This window comes from Protopterus annectens, chromosome 3.part1, assembly GCF_019279795.1.
Source record: "Protopterus annectens isolate FY-2018-M chromosome 3.part1, PAN1.0, whole genome shotgun sequence".
Classification (NCBI taxonomy): Eukaryota; Metazoa; Chordata; order Ceratodontiformes; family Protopteridae; genus Protopterus; species Protopterus annectens.
Window position 1 is genome coordinate 733,064,644 of NC_056732.1, and position 23,256 is coordinate 733,087,899.

Sequence of the window (23,256 nt, forward strand, 5' to 3'; positions counted from 1 at the left end):
ATTATATGGATATCCATATACAATAAATAATTTATGTCAAGGGGACAAATCCTTAGGGAAAGACTCAAAACTGTCTTTTTTTCATGAGAAATTGAGTTCTAATTTTTCTGATTGCCATATCCATAAAGTTGACTGATTGCATTCATTCTTTATGTGAAACACAACCAGACCTTTGCCATCTGTGTTTACAGCTCGCTCAAGGGCAAATAAATATTAGAAATATATGAAATGTTGACATTCACATCATAATATTTAAAAAATCAACAAGTTACCATGTTATTCCTATTAATTAAACACACGCAAGGCAATAGTCAAGGGTCAGCCAAAGGACCAAAGCATGCTGAATGTACTTTGTGGTAAAGGTAATGCAAAGTCATCCAGTACAGAATGTGCAGCATGGCATTTCCAGTGAAGAACATTTATCCTTATAAGCAAGTAAAATAGACATTGTCCAAGTCGTTCAGGTAGCAGAGCTTATTGAGGTTACACTACAAATTCCCAAACCCTTTCAAAGCCTATAAACATACCTGTGATTATTTCAGTGAAAAATACCTAGTTTGATAAATGACTTCCATAATTTGTGTGGGATTTCATCTCAGTTTAACCAATGCTTTTTTACATAACTGAACAAAGCAGAAATAATACTCTGATTAGTGATAAAAAAAGTGGACCCCTAGCAAACAGTTCTACCATTTACACTCACATTTATATTTAATAAACTTGAATTTTCCATGCTATTTACCAAAGTGTCCATGCAGTGTAAATTGATTTGCATGCTGAAAATATGGAATGCCAGCATCTAAATGTTCAGCATAGAGTTAGCCGCTAACTTATGAGTTAGAAGCATAAATTGGTATTATATAAATTTGGGATAAGATCATTTCTTGTATGCATTTACCAAAACTGATTTCCAAATCAGGAAGGATGTTAATCTCCTTTACCAATGATGAAGAGTATTTCATCATCATCACCACCACCACCAGTCATTTTCCCATGTTCTACATGGGGTCAGGATGTCACATCAACTATCACCAAATTTTTCAGTTCACTACCACTCTCCTACTCCTTTGCACAGCCATGCCTTACTGAAGCAGTTCTTTTGTCACACAAAACATCCACCTCCTTGCTTGCCATCCTTATTTACTCATGACTTTTTCCTGTCGCTCTTACATCATCTTCTGCTTTCTAGCACATGTGCTCGAACCACCATAATCTGCCTTCTACCTTCTCAGCAATTTGAGCTACTTTGGCTTCTGCTCTGATGTCATCATTTCATTAACTATCCCCTAGTACACATCCTATCTCCCATCTAAGACATTTCATCTATATCAGTTCTTCAACTGCTCTGCCTTTTCTGCTCAGGTTCTTGTACCATACAGAAGTACTGGTCACACCACTGTTTTGTACCACTTTTCAGTTTTTTGACACTCTTCTATTATACACTAACCCTGACGCTCTTTGTTACCTGGCTGCAGCTGCCCTAACTATAGCTTTGACCTCCTCATTCAGACTTCCCTTCTATTCAACACCTCACAGATATTTGAAGATGTTTGTTTGTTCCACTGTTTCCTTTCTGTCTTAATTTTCAGCTTCTTCTAATTTCCCCCATTTGCTGCCTCTGCACTGACAACCTTCTTTCTGTACTTAGTGTCATTGCATGTACCTTCAGTTTTGCATTCCATACCCTATCATTTGTTGACATTCATTTACAGAGTTTGCTTGTAATGCCACATCATTTCCATACAAAAGCTTTATTGATTAGTTCTCTCCAACCAGCCTGCTAATGTAGTTTGTCATCAGGATAAACAGCATTGGGCTCAGAGCCAAACACTGATGCACCTTCACTTCCACTGGGATCCCCTCTGTGGGTCCAAACATAGTTTGTACTTGTGTCATTAAATCCTTGTAAATAGCCTGCACACATTTTACCAGTGTTTCTGAACTTCAAGTCATCTTAGGACTGCCCAAATCAGCTTACTCAGGATTTTGTCATATGCTGTCTCTGAGTTTAGGAATGCTCTGTTGCACTTCCTCTTCATCTCTAGAGTCTTCACCACTATTTGTCTGCTGCATCATGATCTGAATCCAACCTATTCATCTTCCATAAACAGTATTTGAAAATCTGCATATTTAAGTAATCTGTGGAGCTTACTATTTACCTGTGAAGGAATGGTGAATAATGATTTTTGTTTGGGAAGTTTAACCACAGATCAATATACTTGAATTTATTTGTATCTAATCTAAACAACAAGAAATAATTTATTATATTCTTTTCAGTAATGTGATACAGGCAAAGATGTTCTCACATATGATACTGAGACAAATGTAAACGTTTGTTACTGATTAAAATGTTAGCATTGTTAACAATTGGTTTCAATAACAAATTCTTTTAAAAAGTCAAGCTTCCTGCCTGCTCTGGTGGCATAAATGGATAAAGTCCTGAGTACAGCCCAGCTAGCCTTGGTTAGATTAGTAATGTGGGTGACTGTCAGAACAGCAGGGAAGAGGTGGGCATGCACTTCCTAGGTGGGAGGGCCCTCACTGATATGCTCCACAAGGGAAAGCTTGTTCCAAAGAAGGGAGTTGCCCTTGGATGCAGTCAACAAGCTTGGGAGGGTGGGGCATAAAGAAATCCTCTCCCCTGAATGGAATCATAGATGAAATGAGCCCTCAGGATGCCCTTAAGATCTACAACTGGCCCAAGCAATACCAGAATAATGAGTGGGAGAATAGCTGTCAGACCCAGCATGGAAGTGGGCCACTGTGAGCCAGGCTAATAAAGATGAGGTCTGAGCAGATAAAAAAAGTCAAATTTCCTCAGGAGATTATAACCATCTAGAATTAGGAGTTTAATATAGGAAGGTGTTTTTTGAGGGGGGAGGGGGTTATGTGACATTTTGTCAATAAAATGAATAAATTTTACAGAGATACAAAACCTGTATATTATTAATCTGATCATCATAATTCAGAGGGTTGTATTATCTGTATTTGATTCAAAGTGAAGAGAAATATTAAATAGCTTTACCAACCTGGATGATGTGTAGAAAAGTGTAAAATGAGAATTATTTGTGTGTGAGATGTTATTTAAACTAAGAGGGGTGCTATTGTTCCAAAGGAACTTCAAGATTATTTTACTGGCTGGGTTGGTATACATGAAACTAAGTTTTTACAGAAATAGACAAGTCTGAGGAATATATTTTTCTTGATTCAGAAGACTGAATTTGAGTTTACTGCAAGTGTTGAAGTCAGTCTTGATTCTAGATAACATTTTGGCATAAATTAAAGTGGATAAAGGAAAGAATATCAGAGTCATACTTTGCTCTGTGGTTTGACTCTCAACTAGAGCATCTTCTGCGTGGAGACATGAGTGAATGGGCGTACCTTCGTTGAAGGTTGTGCGTCAGGGCTGACAACTCGGCACGTAAAAGTCAGCTGCCAATCATTAGTGGACCGGAGTTCTGCTGTGGCGACCCTTAACCGGGAAAAGCCGAAAGACACAACAACTTTGCCCTTAAGTATTCAAGTTTTTTCAAAGATATGTTATTTTTTACTGCCAAAGAAGGATGTGTCATGTCTGACAGTTGAGATAGAGGGTTAAGGCTCTTATCTGTAGTTCCTGTGGTTAGGGTTGCCATCTGTTATTTTTCTGGACTATCCAAAATCAGAATGATTCATTGGTAGTCCAGAAAGTACTGTAAAAAACTTTGGTATTCTGTTAGCAACATGAACAGAGCATCAGAATTTGTAAAAAAAAAAGCAATCTTGATCAGATTTTGTTTTCAAAAAATACATTACTAAAGCGATGCTGACAGGTCTGAGATTAGGTATGAAAAGAAGAAAAAAAAAACATAGACTAAACTAGATGTTCCACCCTAATGATGTATACACTTAAATCATAAAGTGGGTGTGGGAGTAAGGGCAAGGGGGAGTTGTGGGCAGAGTAATGGCTGGTGCAGGGTGTGTTTTTTATCCAATTTTCACCATAGAGAAAGGTGGCAAAACTACAGGTGCAGGGTTTGATTCCCTTAGCCAGAGCTATAGTTGGCTTATCTAGCAACTAGTGCCACTCCCCAGTTTTGTGCCCTACCTCCTCAACTCTACAAGTGATGAGCACAAAAAAATGGCACTTTACAGTAGCAAGCCAGTTACTACATTTGTAGTAATGGGCTTAATACAGACAGATCCACAACCCCCACTTCTCTCCAGTCCAGTTGTTGCATTCAGAACTACACACCACCATGCTCTTCCATTCAAGAGCAAAAAAAAAAATAAAATGGTAATTTAGGTTTTTACTTTAGCAAGCTGATTCATGCTCCAGACCTCTGCCATTTAAGAACAAAAAAAAACTTTACTAAAGTAAGCTAATAGGAACATTTCTAGCAATTAACTTAATACAGAGACATCCTTCCCACTGCCAAAAAAAGACTTCTATGTTTTTTAAACTGTAGAAAATCAGTATCAGCTTGTTACACCTTAACACACAGGAAAACCTGAAGTGTTTTTCTGTACTGGCATTCATAAATGCCAATTTAGAAAAAATGCAAGAAGTGTTCTTCTTGAATGCGAGTCTTTTGGCTTTTCCCTGTTAGTGGTCACCACAGCGGAGCTGTGGTCCGCTCATGATTGGCAGTGGATTTTACGGTGCCGAGTTGCCAGCCCGACGCCCAACCTTCAACGAAGGCACGCCCATTCACACCCGCACCTACCTGCACATCTTTAACTCAACAGTGGGGAGGACATGCAGACTCCACACAGAAGGTGCTCCAGCCAAGAATCGAATGGGTGAACCCCTTGCTGTGAGGCGACAACGCTAACCCCTGCACCACCGCGGAGTGTTCTTTTTGAATGAGCCTCCTAATACTTTTCACCTGGAGCAACTGCTTCCTTGTCCTCACCCTTGCTGTGTTTCTGCCTTACCCCTCATTTGCCTATCATCAACCTTGAGTAAGTCACTTATCATAAAAGTACTAGAGGGCAACTTGGAATCTGGTCGGGCCCCTCATTGGTCTTCTGGACAGCAGGCCTAGAACTACTTATGAATCATGTTGCTTGTATTGTTAATCATAAATGTCAGTGACTTGTCAATATTTCGTTTACAATACTGTGTATATTTTTTTTTAAATAATTTTGTATATAGGGATAGATGGACATCTTATTAATTAGGCTACTGAACTACCTCTTGTAATATCAAGAACTGTGTGCCACCTTTATGACCATATCACTGTGAAAAACAGTCTTATAAGGAAGGCATTAGGTTAGCCCCTTAAGTTTTAAAGTAGCTTGTCACAGTCATCACGGTCTAGCAGTGTGACTAATCAATGTGTTGAATCCTCGCATTCCAGCTGTACAAAGACAATTACAGCTGTGCTTGCAGTTGTGAATAGCACGACAAGCAGTATATAAGCAACATGTGGAAATAGTGAGGAAAAGGAAACAGCAAGTCAAAGAACGACAAAATTGTCAGAGTGATTAGTTTTAGGAGTCATAGATAAGTTGTTAGCAGCATAGTGGCACAATAGTTAGCAATACTTCCTCATGGTTCAGTCTATTGTTTACTTCCAATATGGGATGTCTTGATGAACATTTTGTATTCCTTCCTTTTTCTGTGTGGGTTTTTACCAGGATTACTGTCCTCTTTCCACATGCCAAACACTTTAATAGGTGAAATTTTAATGCTCCAGATTGCTCATAAATGTTCTAGTGTACTTGTTTATGTCTACATGTGCTTTGATGGACTGTTGTAGCATTCTTGGCTGGATGTTATGTGATCCTATCTCGCCTACATTCTGTACTGATGGGTTCGGAGCCGATCCTCGGCTCCGACTCGGCACGCTATACTATAGAATGAAGTCTCTTATTGGCTGAGCTATCCTACATCCCAGGATGCACCACCACTGCTTCCCCAGATCTCGTTTGCCGCTTTACAGCAAAGATGTGGTCTCGGACTTGGCTGAGCTAAGTGTCTATTTCTTCAACAAATTTCTGTCAGAAATTTTTGTTTAACCTACCCAAAAGCTGTTTTAACAGCTATCATTGTTGTGTGACTGATTTTTGGTAAAAACTTGTGGTAAATTTGTCTTTTATTTGAGGGAAAGGATCCCGTTTAAGTTAGAGGGGCCTTGCCCTCGCGCGTGAGTTATATATTTAGTGTGAGTCTTGTTGTAGTGTTATAGTTGGTCAAGTAATCCCGTTTTCTGTTAGAGGGGTCTTGTACTTATTTGCATTTTTCTTTAACAAGTTTTTGGAGAAAGTTTCCTTTTTGGTTGTAGTGTTTGTGAGTCAATATGTTGAAAGAGCACAGACCATCTGGGTTCAAGAAATGCTCTAAATGCAGCTACAAAATGTCCATAACGGACGATCACTCTTTGTGTGTGTATTGTTTAGGCCCTAAACATCTTCAGGAGTCATGCAGCGTTTGTCAAGCCTTTTCCTCCCGAGTCCTCCAAGAGAGGAAAAACAAATTGATTCTAAAAGGGCTTATTACACCTTCTTTTGAGGAGGCTTTATCTTCTTCCTCTTCACCTTCGAAGAAAAAGAAATCATTGGCTCCGACCAGCCCGTCGGAACCGGCCACAAAGAAATCTCAGCAGGCTTTTCCATCAGCTCCATGGACTTCGGAGCCGAGGGCGGAACGGTCTCCCTCGATGCCTCCAGCCTCGACTCCTCTGGCTTCGGAGCCGATGGCTAGAGCTTCGAGAGACTGGTCACCTTCATCGGCTCCACTGTCTTCGGAGCCGATGAGAGTTGCCCGCTCAGACTCTTCCCCTTCGGCACCGAAGTCCACTTCGGCTCCGAGGGAAAGTGCAATGGTCGTGCAGTCTCCCTCGGCACCGATATTTATCGAGATGATTCGGAGCCGGTCCCCCAGTCCTTCGGAACCGGTGGAGAAGTCGACTCGAACTCATTCGATCTCTTCTCGATCTTCGAGGATGTCGGATTCGGACATAGACAGGGTACTTCAAAGGCTGTTTCAGTCTCCAGTCTTCCAAAAGTTGGTCTCAGCTCCAGCCCACTCGGCTCCGGAGCCGATTGCCCACCCTGTTGTCTTGGTTCCTCCTCCAACAGCCTTGGCACCGTTGGAGCCGGTGCTGGTGGAGCCGGTGGAGGTTTTCGGGTTGGCTCCGACCCTTACTCCAACCCCGCCCTTCGGGTCGGAGTTCAGTACATGGACCTCCTCGGTCGGCCCCGGGGGTGACGCTTCGCGTCCGATGTTTTCGGTTCCGAGCCTCCCTCTCGGTGCGTCGGCTGCGGGAGTGCCGTATACTGTTATGACCTCGGGGGTCGGACCTTCCCAGGACTCTGGGGGTCCCGCCTTCAGGGCCATGAGGAGTGCTTTGGCCAAATCCTCTTTGGCCACCTCCACCGTCTCACCGGCATATTCCCTTGGCACGGAGACTGGTTCCTTTGTAGTCCCCCTGTCTCAAGACAGCGGAGCCCTGGGGCCTGAGGTCAACCCCATTGGGAGTTCCCCCCTTCCTGAAGGTCCCTCCGAAGCATCTTCGGAGGAACCTCCAAGGAAGAGACAGTGCAAGAGGAAGCACGTCGACTCCCCTGATGAGTCTCTCACCTCGGACACTGACCTCGATGATGCGGAGGGGTCCCCCAAGTCATCCTCGGATGATGTCTCCTTTGCGGACATCTTAGAAATCCTGAAGCAATGAGGCGACTGGCAGTCCAAACCCCCTTCCGCTGAGGAGTCGGTATTCCTCAAGGCATTCGGGGCTCAGCCCTCCGCCTCCTGGGTGTCTCCGCCCTTCAATGAGCTTCTGGATTTGATCTCTCGAAGGGCATGGGAGCACCTGGATTCTGTGGAACCTGTGCCAGCTCGCCCTAATAAATTTCTTTCAGCCCCCCCCGAAAAGGATTTCCTCTCCAAAGGTGTGGCTGTAGATGCCCTGGTGGTGGCATCTGCTACCCAACAAGATGTGGCAGAGGCTTCGACGTCCGTCCATCCTCCTAATAAAGAGTCCAGGAGCATGGATCGGTATGGGAAGCGCACCCTTACTTCAGCAGCCTTTACTTTAAGGTCTCTGCATTATCTGACGCACTTCACTAGACTTCAGAGTGATCTGGTCAAGGAACTTTCAGATACCCTCTCTGGTAACCTACCTGAGCAGTTGGCCCAGACGGTTAGCTCTCAGTTGGCTACCCTATCATCGATATTGAACTTGTCCATGAGGCTCATTTCGTATGCAGCCGAGGGGGCGAGTAGAGCGGCGGGAACAGGTGTTGCTCTACGGAGACCAGCCTGGCTTCGCCTGTGTCATTTTGTGGAAGCCTTCAAGTCTTCCTTTGCCGACGCTCCCTTTGATGGATCCTCTTTGTTTGTACCCAAGGTAAAGGACACCTTGACTCGCTGTGAACAAGAGGGTAAGACCTTGGCTGCCGTAGGGGCACGGTTTTCCACTCCCTTCAGGCCTTATCCCAAGGCTAGAAGAGGGGGGAAGATGTGGTTCCGTAAATCTCAAAAGGCTTACTCTTCACAGCAGGGCGATCCCCCTTCTAGAGGCAGAGGAGGGGGAAATTTTTCAGGAAGACGCCGTCCCAGAGGCGGTGGAGGCCCCCGCAACACTGGAGACCACGAGTCTTTTTGTGGCTCCTCAACCTTCCAGCATCCCTGAAGGATTGCCCGACTGTGCAGCTCCGGAGCCAGTCGAGGGTTGTTTTTCAAAGCACCTAAAGGCCTGGGAGAATATCACTCAGGACCGATGGGTGCTCCTAATCATCGCCGGAGGTTACACCATCCCTTTTTCTCAACCCCCCCCACCATCCCGAAAAATCCCAGACCCACCACCCAGTCAACGGGATCTTGCAGCCATCGAAATCTCAAAGCTGCTTCAAAAAGGAGTCATCCAACCGGTCCCCGTAGGCCAGACTGGATTAGGGACTTACTCAAGATTCTTTTTGGTGCCAAAAAAGACCGGGGACTTGAGGCCCATTTTGGATCTCAGCAAGCTAAATCGATCAGTCAAGAAGTCCAAGTTCTGGATGGTCACTTTGCAATCCATTCTCCCGCTGCTGGAGAAAGGTGTTTGGATGTGCTCCATAGATCTCAAGGACGCCTATTATCACATCCTGATAGATCAGGTGTCCAGAAGACACTTGCGCTTCAGCCTGGGAGACAGTCATTTTCAGTTCCGTGCACTGCCCTTTGGTCTCACCACAGCCCCCAGGGTGTTCACCAAATGTTTGGCGGTGGTGACTGCTCACCTGAGAAGTCTAGGATTCCAGGTGTTTCCATACCTAGACGACTGGCTCCTAACTGCCACCTCCAGGTGTCTACTCTTACAAAACCTCGCAGCCACTATATCTCTAGGCAACTCCCTAGGAATCACCTTCAATTGGGCAAAGTCGGTGTTGCTGCCATCTCAGCGCATACGGTTTATCGGAGTAGAGATAGACTCAAAGCAAATGCGGGTCTATCTTCCTACAGAGAGGATAGAAACATTACAATCTCAAGTTCGAGCCTTGCTCCTCAAACACCGAGCTCCAGCCAGGATGGTCTTACAACTGTTAGGTTCCATGTCGGCCACCGTTCTCCTAGTCCCCTTGGCAAGGTTACATATGAGGATTCTCCAGTGGCTCCTGTCAGTCCAGTGGTCCTATCAGGATCTCCCTCTCAGTCACCTCATTCTGATCACAGAGACGTGCAAACAGGACCTTCGTTGGTGGCTTCATTCCTCCAACCTGGATCAGGGGCGACCCTTCGTTCCACCACCTCCAGTGGCCACATTGACTACGGACGCCTCCCAGACGGGGTGGGGGGGACATTACCTGGGCAGGTCAGTCCAAGGCAAGTGGCAGTCCAACGAGACTCTCCTCCACATCAACATACTAGAAATGAGGGCGGTGCTTCTATCGCTGCAAGCACTACACGATTACCTCCCCCCGGGCATGATTGCCATTCAGTCCAACAACATGTCAGTAGTCTGGTACCTGAACAAGCAAGGAGGGACCAGATCCTACCCCCTTTGCAGAGAGGCCATGAAAGTATGGGATTGGGCGATTGCAACCAAACATTTTCTGGTAGCAACACACATTCCAGGGAGATCCAATGTGATAGCCGACAGACTGAGCAGAACTATTCTCTCTCCTCACGAGTGGTCTCTGAACCACAGAGTGGCAACTCAGATTTTCAGAAGATGGGGAACTCCTTGTTGTGACCTTTTCGCAACCCCCCTCAACACGAAATGCCAACAGTTCTTCTCTCTCACCCCATTTCCAGGGGAGATTCCCAAGGACGCCCTAGTCCAAGCTTGGCCCACCGGCCTGCTATACGCCTTTCCACCGGTTCCCCTTCTTCCCAAGGTGATCCAAAAGGCGATTCGCTTGGAGAACAAAATGATTTTAGTTGCCCCATACTGGCCTTGTCAAGTCTGGTTTCCCTTTCTTCGGAAATATGCACTGGACGGTCCATGGTTCTTGCACCAAGTTCTGGATCTTTTGACCCATCAGTCGGGACAACTTCATCAGTCCCTCCACTCGTTGAGGTTAACAGCTTGGCTCCTCCTCTTCCGACCATAGTCAGGAACCATGCTTTGGACCCGGAAGTCATACATATCTTGTCCTCGGCCCATAAGACTTCTACTAAGAAAATGTATAACAGCAAATGGAAGAGATTTGCTATTTGGGCCCAACTCCGGGGATTAGATCCCATAACTGTCCCGGTGTCAGAGGTTCTAAAGTTTTTAGCTTCTCTGTCCAATCAAGGTTCTTCGGTCTCTACCATCAAGGTTCAATTGGCAGCTATTTCCAATTTTCATGAGAGCATAGAACCACCTTTGATGAGCAACAAGTTGTGTAAAGCCTTCATGAAAGGTGCTGGGCTACTTCGGCCCCCGATATCTCATCCCGCTCCACCGTGGGACCTTAATGTTGTGTTACGTGCTTTGACCTCTTCCCCCTTTGAGCCGGCAGCAACTTGTGACTTGAAATTTCTTTCTTGGAAGACTGCGTTCTTAGTTGCAATTACATCAGCCAGAAGAGTTTCGGAACTTCAAGCCCTATGTGTCAAACCACCATACCTGGTTTTTCATAAGGATAGAGTATCCCTCAGACCGAATCCATCCTTTGTTCCTAAGGTTTGTTCTAGTTTTTGTCTGCAACAGTCTTTGGAACTTCCAGTTTTCTTCCCAAAGTACTCGAATAGAGCGGAATACATCTTTCACACCTTGGATGTTCACAGACAATTGCGCTTCTATTTGGATAGGACGCACCAAACACGGAAAACAGATCAGTTGTTTGTGTCCTTTTCGGACAATAAATTGGGCAAAGCCATCACGAAAGTCACTATTGCCAAGTGGATCAGAGACTGTATCAGTCATACTTACTTTATTTCTAATAAAGAGCTTACAACTACAGTGAAAGCTCATTCTACCAGGGCTATGGCTACTTCGGCAGCTTTTCATTCTAAGCTTGCCATTAGTGACATTTGTGCTGTGGCTACATGGTCTTCTCCTCACACCTTCATTTCTCATTACAAATTGGACGTGGCATCTTGGGGGCGAGCTTCCTTCGGTTCCACAGTTCTCAGGAGTGTTTTCCAGTGAGCCACCCAGGAATCAGGTGCTAGGGACGCTGTCCCATTAGTACAGAATGTAGGCGAGATAGGATCACATAACATCTTTTAGTTATGTACTTACCATAACTTCAGATGTATGGGATCCATCTCGCCTACATTCCTAATAACCCACCCTCCTTCCCCCTGCCTTGGAGATCAGAAGAGACCGGACGGTCCGAGTTCAACTGTTTCCTCTCTTGGAACACTTGGCAATATTATATCAACAGTCTATGTGTGTGTGCATGTGTGCGGACAAACAAGATCTGGGGAAGCAGTGGTGGTGCATCCTGGGATGTGGGATAGCTCAGCCAATAAGATACTTCGTTCTATAGTATAGCGTGCCGAGTCGGAGCCGAGGATCGGCTCCGAACCCATCAGTACAGAATGTAGGCGAGATGGATCCCATACATCTAAAGTTATGGTAAGTACATAACTAAAAGTTCTGTGTCTTCCAATCATTGCTTGCCAAGTTAGGCTCCAATTTCTCCAAACAATGAATAGGATGGAATGGATACTAGAAAAAGAATGAGTAAACAAATGAATAAATGAACATTTTGTATGCCTACACAAGACAGAAAAAGAACAGTAAAAGAGATATTTGCATCAAGCAATTTGTAACACTAGAAATAGTTACACTCAATCTTGGCACAGACTTCTTATGATAATAGCATTCTGTTTGCTATACCACCCTCACAGTATCATGCAAACACTGTGAAAAAGTATCTGAATCTTCAATAACTTAAATATACAGAATGAGTGATCATCTTGTTATCTGACTAATCAAATCAAAGTATTGTACAGGAATGTAGGGATGGTAGGGATTTATATATAATTAAAAGTATAATACAATTAAAAGTATGCTTAAAATACTTGCTACTCTAACATACCTCATTTTTTGTTTCTTTTAGTACACAGATTGAGGAAGTAATGGTCACTATTGCAGGAACTCCATGCAATGTCACTTTCACAAATAGTACAAATGTTATCTGTATCACCAATTCTCATTCTCCATCAGAGCAAACTAAAGTGAAGGTTAATATTGGACACAAAGGAATTGCCAAACTGGTAAGCTAAGCAGCTGTTTTCTTATCATTGTATTTTTTTCATTAAGATAAGATATATTTTCTGTTAAATTGCCTTGTTAATGACCCATATTATTTTTCATTCTCTAATGTAATTATAGTCATGAAGGATAAAAGTACTTGGCAAAAATAAATTAGTAATATTAGGTTTCAGAAATGTTTAAAGTGAGTGTGTGCCTTGTTCCAGAACTGTATCTGTGGAAAGAAATCATAATTCACTGTAAAATGGCTGATCAAAGAGTTGCAAAGCATTGCAGCAGTTAGTTTTGCTGACTCACAGTCCTTTATTCTCCATTCTGATTCCCAACTGGGGTGTCGTTTGTATGGAACCTTCACGTCACTCCTGCATCCACATGGATTTTTACTAGCATCTGTGGTGTCCTCCCATAGCATAAAGAGATGCAAGGTACCCATTGGTAGATAATGTGTGTGTGTGTGTGTGTGTGTGTGTGTGTGTGTGTGTGTGTGTGTGTGTGTGTGTGTGTGTGTGTGTGTGTGTGTGTTCTGACACTTAGACTAAATTTAAAAAAGAAAAAGAGGCAATCTGTACCACAGAATTTGTCTGGATACCAAAAAGGATCAATAACTGTATGCTAAGAGTATAACCAAGTATTTCAACATGGGCTTTGTGTTACTTCATGCTGTTCCCTCAAAAATGAGACAAAGACATTAGCTCTAGATCTTGGGAGTCTTTGCAGTTTGTAAAACAAAAGTATTATGCTTCATAGTATTTACATATGTCTGCAGAACTAGGTACAATCAAATGCTTATATGGCATTAAAATGTGGTTAATATTTTGCAAATATGAATGTTTTAAAATGGTTCATTTAATTGTTTCAGTTTTTCTTCAAATTAATTAGTGCTTCAACAAATGGTTTGCATATTTGCTAAATAAAGCTGTTTTTTATAAACCCACATATGCAGTGAAGCACTTCAGTGAAAAAGAAATAAAATCTGTGCATTCAATCACCCCCTTTTCCCTGCAGGTAATGTTTTCAAGTCTCTGTGACTTTACCCCTCATTGTTGTACCAGATTGTTTCAGAAATCCAGACAGTGAAAGTAATCCGGCAGGGTTACACCGTTGGCAATGAGAATAGTTCTCCCTTTCCTTGGGATTCTGTCTTATCCAAGAACTAAATATCTCTGTTTCCTCCCATCCTGCAACATATGATACGGTGGTGAGTCATAAAACCTGTATTTCCCAATCTCTCAGACAAAAGTTTCTTATCCAAGTTTTTTTTCTAGTTCCCAAAATAGAAGGGTCGTGGAGCCCTAAATCATTTTATCAGGATTCTAAAGTTGAAGAAATTTTCTGTTCAATCTCTTGTACCTCTGATCCCCTCTAGCTTTCATGGTAAATCTGGATCTAAAGGACGCCTACCATCACATCCCATTGTAGAGCATTTCAGGTGTTTCTTAAGATTTGCTGTATATAGATTACATTATCACTTCACATTGAACGTTCCACTTCACCAAAAGTATTCACAAAATGTCTAGATCCAGTTATTGTTTACTGCAGAATTCAAGATGTTCACATTTTTTCCATATTTGAATGATTGTCTTATCTTCGCAGACTCTTTTTTTCAGCTGTCAAAAGTCTTTAGCAACTGTTCTACTCAGTTTGGGTTTTCAAATAAACTTTCATAAGTTTTCTCTTATCCATGCTCAGAGAATGATTTTCCTGAGATGTTTATTCCACTTTGTTTTGAGAAGAACCTTTTTTTCCTCCAGACAAAGTTGACATGTTTCAACAGTTGTACCAGAGTTTCTCCAGTCAAAATCATGCCATAAATTATTCTTATTTTTCCCAGATTAGACTATACATGAAATAAATACACTATTATCTCAGATGAGTCCGAATTCAGCATCTACACCCTTTGTTCTTTCAGATCCTAGTTCTGGAATTTCTAAAGAGGAAGACTGGATGTTTGGTGCAGCAACAGCTTGTAATCCAGGTCTTCCATTCTCCCTTTCTACCCCACTTACCCCAGTCAGTCACCATAGACACATCAGACCATAGACACTTCAGACCTAGAATGGAAAAGGTTTTAAAATGGATAAAAGTGCAGGCTCTCTGGGATCCTGTAGACAAACAGAAGTATATAAATATCAAAGAGATGTTGACAGTTATCAGTGCTTTGAAAACCTTGAATCATCTCTGGTCCCCAGGATCTTTGCAGGTGTACCCAAACAACAGCACAGTGATGTGGCACATAGACAAACAGGGGGTACCAGATTCCTACCATCTTGGCAAACTTACTGGATAGACTGGGAGGATCCAACTCAGCACATAGGTTCATAGGTAAGTACTATGCTAGCTGCTCTTGCAAGCCATTTTAAACCTAGTCAGTTTTCCCTTTTTGTGCTTGAAATAACTTTCCGATTTGGTTTTAGAATGGCATTACCCATCCAATAGTCGATAATTATATGTTACCCCTAATGAGAATAACTAGTATTATGCCATAGAAAATTTGAGGGGACCCAGGCAAGGGATAAAACATTTAAAAGCTTCCTCTGTCCATTAGTTGTACAGGGGCAGTCCTGGGGTAAATTTTCTGTTTCCTATCTTGTGCTTGAATATGGACAGGAATAAACTTTGTTTTATATGGATGTGGAGTCTGTTCCACAGCAGCAGTGTCCTCTGTGAGATATACCTGTCCCCCTCCAAACTATTCTGTTGATGTTGCAAAAGATGTTTAGATCCCTTGACTGAGTAGTTCTAATGCTATTTGACTTGCTGATGTGCAGTAAATCTCTCAGTAATGGGTCGGGGGATTCCTTGTATGCCAGACGTAGGTCACCTCTTATCAGTCTCTAGGATACTGAGTATACTGACAGGGCTTTGAGATGGTCCATGTAGAATATGTTGTTTAGGCCTTTTATCCTTTAATTAAGGCATCTCTGTGGGCATTCCAGTTGTTGCATGTCTTTGGATAGATACTTACCAAAGGGGACATTATATTCAATGATTGGCCTAATGAGGGGTAAGTAAAGTGGGGCAATGACATCCCTAGATCGAGACACAATACCTTTGTTTATAAGCTATGCAGTACAGAAGGACATTTTGACAAAAATAATCAAATGTTAGTCATAAATTAGGTCACTGTCCACATAAGTTCCCAAATCCTATAAAACTGGGTCAGCTCTTAGGGGCACATTGTCACTGTGGTAGTTCCGTGGGGTAGATGACTTCCCAAATCTCAGTTTGACTCTTCTTGCTTCTTATATTCCATCAGTGCAAAACTTCATTGCAGACAAGCTCAGCAGGACCAGGACAACCCCACACAAATACACACAAATGGAAATTTCATCCTGGGGCCTTCCAAGAAAGGATCCAATTGTAGGAAACACCTCAAGCAGATCTGTTTGCCTCCATTTAGAACAGATAACTAAATAGGTTCTGCTTCAGGACTCATTGCAAATGGGCCTGAAAGGCAGATGCTTTCTCCTTCCCATGGAAAAGAATGTTCCAGTATTCTTTTCCAGACTTCCTAAAGATCCAGAACGACTCTCCAAAAATGTTATGGTGACTCCCTTTTGGCCAAAGCAACACCAGTTCTCTCATCTTCAAAAAGACACTTATCACAAACTTCCCCACAGACTGGATTTACCCAGACAGATTGGGCAAGTTTAATACAATCCAATCAAAAAACTCCTCTATTAACTTCCTGGATAATTTATATCAGGTACTAAAGAAAGTAAGAAAAATTGCTACTACAAAATCATATATGTCCAAGTGGAAAAGATTTTCTAGTTGGTACCAGTCAAAGAACCAGGATCCTCTTCGTGCCTGCTTTTATTCTTGATTATTTGTGAGAGTTACTGTCCTACAGCCTTACATATTCCTCTGTCAAGGTACATTTGATGGCAACTTCTACTTGTCTGTTCTTGGACCCCCATTTCTATAATAATGTTCAAATTAAACAGTTTTTTGAAAGGGGTATTACATACTCATCCACCTGGGAAACAGGTGGCTCCTCCTTGAAATGTGAACTTTTTGCATGAGAAGCTTTCCCTGTCTCCATATGAACCAGCTTATGAGGCTGAATTGAGGTTCTTCACATGGAAAACTGTGTTACTGATTGCTCAGATATCTACTAGGAGAGTATCTAACTTACAGGCTCTTATAATGAGTCATCCCTCCCTTGTTTTCCACAGGGACAAGGTTTCTTTGAGAACAATTACTATCTTTATGCCTAAGGTGGTCTCATAGTTTTCTTAAAGCCAGACTGTTAATCTCCCAGTCATCTTTTCTGAACCTATGAACAAGGGAAAAGGATCTTTCGCATTCTAGATGCCCATAGACAGCTCAGATACTACCTAGACAAAACCTGAACCTTCAGTGAAGCTGATCAGCTGTTTGTCTCCTATGAAGGTAAGAGGAAAGACAACCAGTATCACAACAGATCATTTCCAGGTGGTTGTCTCTTGCTATTGTCTTTTGTTATACTCACCATATTAAGCCCCTTCCAGGCAGGGTTAAAGCTCATTCCACAGGGCCTCTGGCTTCTTCTGTGGCTTTCTATAAAGGGTTGGACTCTAGAAGTATTACAGATGTAGCAGTTTAGTCCTCTGTATACAATTTCATAAAGTTCTACAAGCTGGATTCATTTTCCAGGTCCAGAATAGGCTTTTCTAGAACCATAGTCAAGTGACTGTAGGGGTCTTAGCTAATTGGCCTCCTCTTTTTTCCCATTTTACTTCCCTAAGGTATGGTAATCAATTGTTATAACTTAGGCTGCTGCAACAGTGATCTGTGTTTGAACATAATACTGTTGTGTAAGTAAAACTTAGCATAACAGTAGATGTTCCAGCAGCTCAATATTGCAGCAGCCTCCCCTTTTCCCAGCCCATTTCTCTTGCTTTTATATTTTGGTGTTATCAGAGTATGGCTCTATCCACCCTTTTTTGAATATACCTGTTGTTTGGTTTGTTTTCTAGAACTGTTGTTCAGGGCTCCTGCCTTCCTCCTGGGGGAAAAAAATTGCTTTGCACTTTTTTTTTTTTTTTGCTCCAAGTGTCCTTTTCTGAAGCTTTGCCTGAGCTCTTAACAGTGCATGGAGGAACCCATCTGCTTTGTGAAGCTGGATGGTTTCAGTAGGGGTAGGATCCATATAGCTTAGGCTACTGCAACAGTGATCCATTAGAACATCTAATGTTATTTTAAGTTTTACCTAACACAACTGTACCTTTTATTTATTTTAAAGTGTTAATGGTTGTTTTGGGGATTAGCAGCAATGTTGTGTGTATGTTAGAGTATGCATCGTGTTGTTCTATGTGAAATAGAAGAGAACACAAAAGAAAAAGTAGTATGGAAAGCATAGGTTTCTTGAGAGATCTTCCATAAGCCGGTACAGAGAAAGGAAAGAAAGATAGATAGGTGTAAGATAACAGAAATAAAATAGAAAACTGAAAGTGCTGATAATGGAAATGCTAAAACATTTTTGTTTTGTTTTGCAAAACAAAAATGCAAAGAATAGCCTCCATTTACCAAACCAAGTGCACTACCAGATTTAAAATTGTGTCATATATGAGGCAATGATTGATATGCCTTACCTATGCAGAAGTCTAGTATTCCATTGAATATAACTAGGGTGTGAGAACAGGGAGTATTACTAGGTTTAAATCTCACCACTGCCATCAGTTAATATGTGACAGAAAGGGATTACAAACTTTTAACTCCCGCAATGTTACTGACAATATTTGAGTACAACAAAACCAGATTATGGAGTTTGAAACTCACTGCTGCACCAGATAATATACAAAGGGCATTTGGTCTTAAGGCTGCATGGTAAATGTGCACTGCTGCCTTGGGTAATGGCCAACACACCCAATTAAGATAAGAATGTAAAGCTAAAAATCAGAGCTATAATCACTGGCTTTCTAGTAGATCATCTACTTTATAATGAATCCAGTGCCTTCTAGGGCAATCTTATTAGTAATAATTAAAACGTGACCAAGATTATTTTGTACATGCACAGACACACGTGCATCCACACTATAGTTTCCATCATGGTTGGGGTAACTGATAGCTGTCCAGTACAAATGCCCTCCATTTCCAAGTTTGTGGTATGCTGCTGATAGTTTGTCAAAAACTATCAAAACAAGAAACCCTCTTGTTTGCTCTTAATTTAAGTAACCCTTAAATATCAGATGGCAATATTTGCTTTTAGTAGTCATCCTTCATAGGGCAGATTCCACATATCTATAGAAACCAGCAAAATGCATAAACCCTTAAACTAATAAGAAAACAATTAGCCACAAGTACTAATAAAATGATTTACTTGAAATACATAGTGGCATCACAGTGGGGCATTGATTCTCTGCTGGGGTGCCTTGTGTGTGGAGTCTGCATGTCCTCCCTGTGTTTGTGTGGGTTTTCCCCCCAGGTGCTCCTGTTTTCACTCACATTTCAAAGGCATGCGTTAGGTGGATTGGACACACTAAATTGCCCATAGGTGTGAGTGTCTGTGTGCATGTGTGTGGTATGGAAGAACTGTCATGGCAGGCCTAGCCACTCAGCAATATGAGCATTGGCTCTAGATGATTGTCACTGTTGAAGTGACATCAGAACCCATGTTCAGAAATGGAAAAAAGAGATTGTGGATGGATGGATTCCCTTCCCAAATAACTATACAGATTTTAAAGAAATTGTGTAATGAATTGAAAATAAAACATTCAAACAGACAGATAATGCTTAGGAAAAAAACTAACATTGAATAAAAAAATATCTGTTTCGTTTAAAACATACACTCTGCCTTTACTTTAGCTTTTAAGGTCAAGATGTAATGTTCAGCTTCCTTACAGGCTGTATAACATTGCCTGAGTTTTGTTTCAAAGGAAATGCTTCAGCAGGTAAAGCAATGACCCCTGTAACTTTATGAATTAACAGTATGCACCTCTGTTTCTAAGTCCCCAAATAAGATTCCATGTGGCTTTAGCTTGTTTTTCAGAAGATATGCTTCTTATTTCCTCATTTATATATGTCTGGCAAACATTGTGTGAAAAAGGACACAAGGGAGAGTCCCAACAAGTTACCATCAAGTTACCCAGCCATGGTGTTCTAGCAGTAGACTTTGCTCCAGTGAGCAGATTTCTGGAGCAAGTGGTAGTTTCATTTGTATGCTATAGTACACATTTATACAGGGGCAAATACATTTGCATACCATTTTACAGATTTTATTTTTACGTATTACAATTCACTGAAAAAGCAGGTATAGTTCAGTTTCCTCCACTTAGATTTTTTAAACAATGTGCACACTTTATTTTAATTTGATGCAGCTCTAATATAACTAATCTAAATTAACTTGCATGTATTTTCTTTTTCTGAAAGCAGCAGCACTCTCCCAAACAATCTCCATGGGGGAGGGGCTACTTACAGAAGCAGGGGAAAAAATTGTGTTTGCCATGTGTACCTCTGTGTGCAGAAATCTTTTATTTTTTGGCATATTTGCATTAGTAAGTAAAATAAGGCAGTACCTCCCTCCACATGCTCAGCCAATGATATCATGTGACTAGTGCATCTCTAAAAGGATCAACCTATTTCCTTCAATAATATAGTATAATAGTATGGGGCTGCAGAAAGAATTTAAAAAAGACTGTGTGTGTGTGTGTGTGTGTGTGTGTGTGTGTGTGTGTGTGTGTGTGTGTGTGTGTGTGTGTGTGTGCACGTGTGAGTGTGCATGTGTGCTCACGCATGCATATGCATGTGAGTGTGTATGTGTGCATATGTGAGTGTGCGTGTGCATGTGTGTGTGCTGTGTGTGTGTGTGTGCTTGTGTGTGTGTGTGTGTGTGTGTGTGTGTGTGTGTGTGTGTGTGTGTGTGTGTGCTCATGCATGCATATGTATGTGAGTGTGTACGTGTGCATATGTGAGTGTGTGTGTGTGTGTGTGTGTGTGTGTGTGTGTGTGTGTGTGTGTGCTCATGCATGCATATGTATGTGAGTGTGTATGTGTGCATATGTGTGTGTGTGTGTGTGTGTGTGTGTGTGTGTGTGTGTGTGTGTGTGTGTGTGTGTGTGTGTGTGCTCATGCATGCATATGTATGTGAGTGTGTATGTGTGCATATGTGAGTGTGTGTGTGTGTGTGTGCATGTACATGCACTATTCAGTTTACTGATATTTTCACTAGAACTGGTTCTATGTCATATCTTTTACCTGGATAGACTACAGGCCTCCAAACACCCTAAATGGGGTAAAGTTGGTACTGGACAATAAATGAATGAATGAACACACTTACTGTAGAAAATTATTAATGAAAAGTTGTTAAAGGTGTGACATGCCAGGGTCAATGATGTCAATTGTCAGACATACACTAGTATGTATGTGCTACAATAAGTGTAGTTTACCAATAATCACTGGTCAACTCTGGGTCCTGGAACAGGCACGGCTGTAATAGTTTGGTCATAAATGTGAATCTTGCATGACCAAGCAAAAACAGATGTAGGTCAAAACAAGTGCCTGCACTCCTGTATTTTGTTCAATGTAATATGCCAAATCAGTGAAATATATGGCTTCTGTTGTGCCAGTTTTACTGCAAACTCTGGCAGGAAGCCCAACTACTGTTCAGTTGGCTGATGCTGAGAATGTTGAACCCAGAAGACCAATGGTGTCCTGCTATAGCTGTTCTTCAGAGAAGAGCAAGAAGATGAGTGGTGTTATTCCTCATGTTCTACCTCTTATCTAAGTTTCTGCAATCTCAGACTTTATATATATATATATATATATATATATATATATATATATACACACACACACACACACACACACACACACACACACACACACACACACACTCACATATGCACACGTACACACTCACATACATATGCATGCATGAGCACACACACACACACACACACACACACACACACTCGCGCGCACACATACACACGTACACAGCGAGAGGAAGAGTGTCTCAGAATGCAAGGACTGCTTGTCTCCCCAATGAGTATGGATGGAACTTTCCTCCTGCAGAAAAAAAATGATTTTGCATTTTGAGACCTTGGGAGTGTCACAACCAAACTGCCAAAGCTTTAGATGTTCTGAGTTTGAATACTCCTATTGAGTAAATGAGACATAACTGTTCACAGTAGACTAAGTACTTGTTAAAGAAAAGTAGTTAAATTTTAAATATTTAAAGATATCTAGAAGTTCTGTGGCCAAATGTAAAAGCAGTATTATTGTTATGCAGAAAGGTGCAGTGTGCATTTTAAACAGATTATTATTATTATTATTATTATTATTATTATTATTATTATTATATAAATGAGTGTGGCTTTAGTCTTTTTTATCTCATGATCTCTGTGACATCATCATAGAGACCTGGGTCAAAATCAACAAGTGTACTCCAACAGTGTAGGGTTTCAATACCTACCACATGTTCAGGACTACCACATGTTCATGACTACCACAAGTTCAGGAGTACTACATGTTCAGGACTACCACACATTCAGGACTACCACATGTTCAGGACTACCACACATTCAGGCCTACCACACGTTCAGTAGTACCACACGTTCAGGACTACCACACATTCAGGACTACCACACATTCAGGACTACCACATGTTCAGGACTATCACATGTTCAGGACTACCACATGTTCATGACTACCACAAGTTCAGGAGTACTACATGTTCAGGACTACCACACATTCAGGACTACCACATGTTCAGGAATACCACATGTTCAGGACTACCACACATTCAGCACTACCACACGTTCCGGACTACCACACGTTCCAGACTACCACACGTTCCGGACTACCACACATTCAGGACTACCACATGTTCAGGACTACCACACGTTCAGGACTATCACATGTTCAGGACTACCACATGTTTATGACTACCACACGTTCAGGCCTACTACATGCTCAGGACTACCACACGTTCAGGACTAACACATGTTCAGGACTACCATACATTCAGGGCTGCCACATGTGCAGGAGTACCACACGTTCAGGACTACCACACATTCAGGACTGCCACAAGTTCAGGGCTACCACACGTTCAGGGCTACCACACATTCAGGACTACCACATGTTCATGACTACCACACGTTCAGGAGTGCTACGTGTTCAGGACTACCACACATTCAGGACTACCACATGTTCAGGACTACCATGCATTCAGGACTACCACATGGTCAGGACTACCACACATTCAGGACTACCACACATTCAGGACTAACATATGTTCAGGACTCCCACACATTCAGGGCTACCACATGTTCAGGAGTACCACACGTTCAGGACTACCACATGTTTAGGACTACCACATGTTTAGGACTACTACACATTCTGGAATACCACACGTTCAGGACTACCACACATTCAGGACTACCACATGTTCATGACTACCACATGTTCAGGACTATCACACGTCAAGGACTAACACATGTTCAGGACAACCACACATTCAGGACTACCACATGTTCAGGACTAACATATGTTCAGGACTACCACATGTTCAGGAGTACCACACGTTCAGGACTACCACGTGTTTAGGACTATCCCACATTCAGGACTACCACATGTTCAGGACTACCACATGTTCAGGACTACCAAACCTTCAGAACTACTACATGTTCTGGACTACCACACGTTCAGG

At 42.1% G+C, this 23,256-nt stretch overlaps 1 protein-coding gene across 1 annotated transcript in view; it reads left to right on the forward strand.

Moving 5' to 3' along the window:
- The window catches only part of PKHD1L1 (PKHD1 like 1), a 1,597,738-nt gene that overhangs the window by 1,129,874 nt on the left and 444,608 nt on the right, over positions 1-23,256 (forward strand). The window contains exon 45 of the mRNA XM_044066249.1: positions 12,469-12,625. Within this exon, the coding sequence (XP_043922184.1) occupies positions 12,469-12,625 (157 nt within the window). The remainder of the gene's footprint in view (positions 1-12,468; positions 12,626-23,256) is intronic.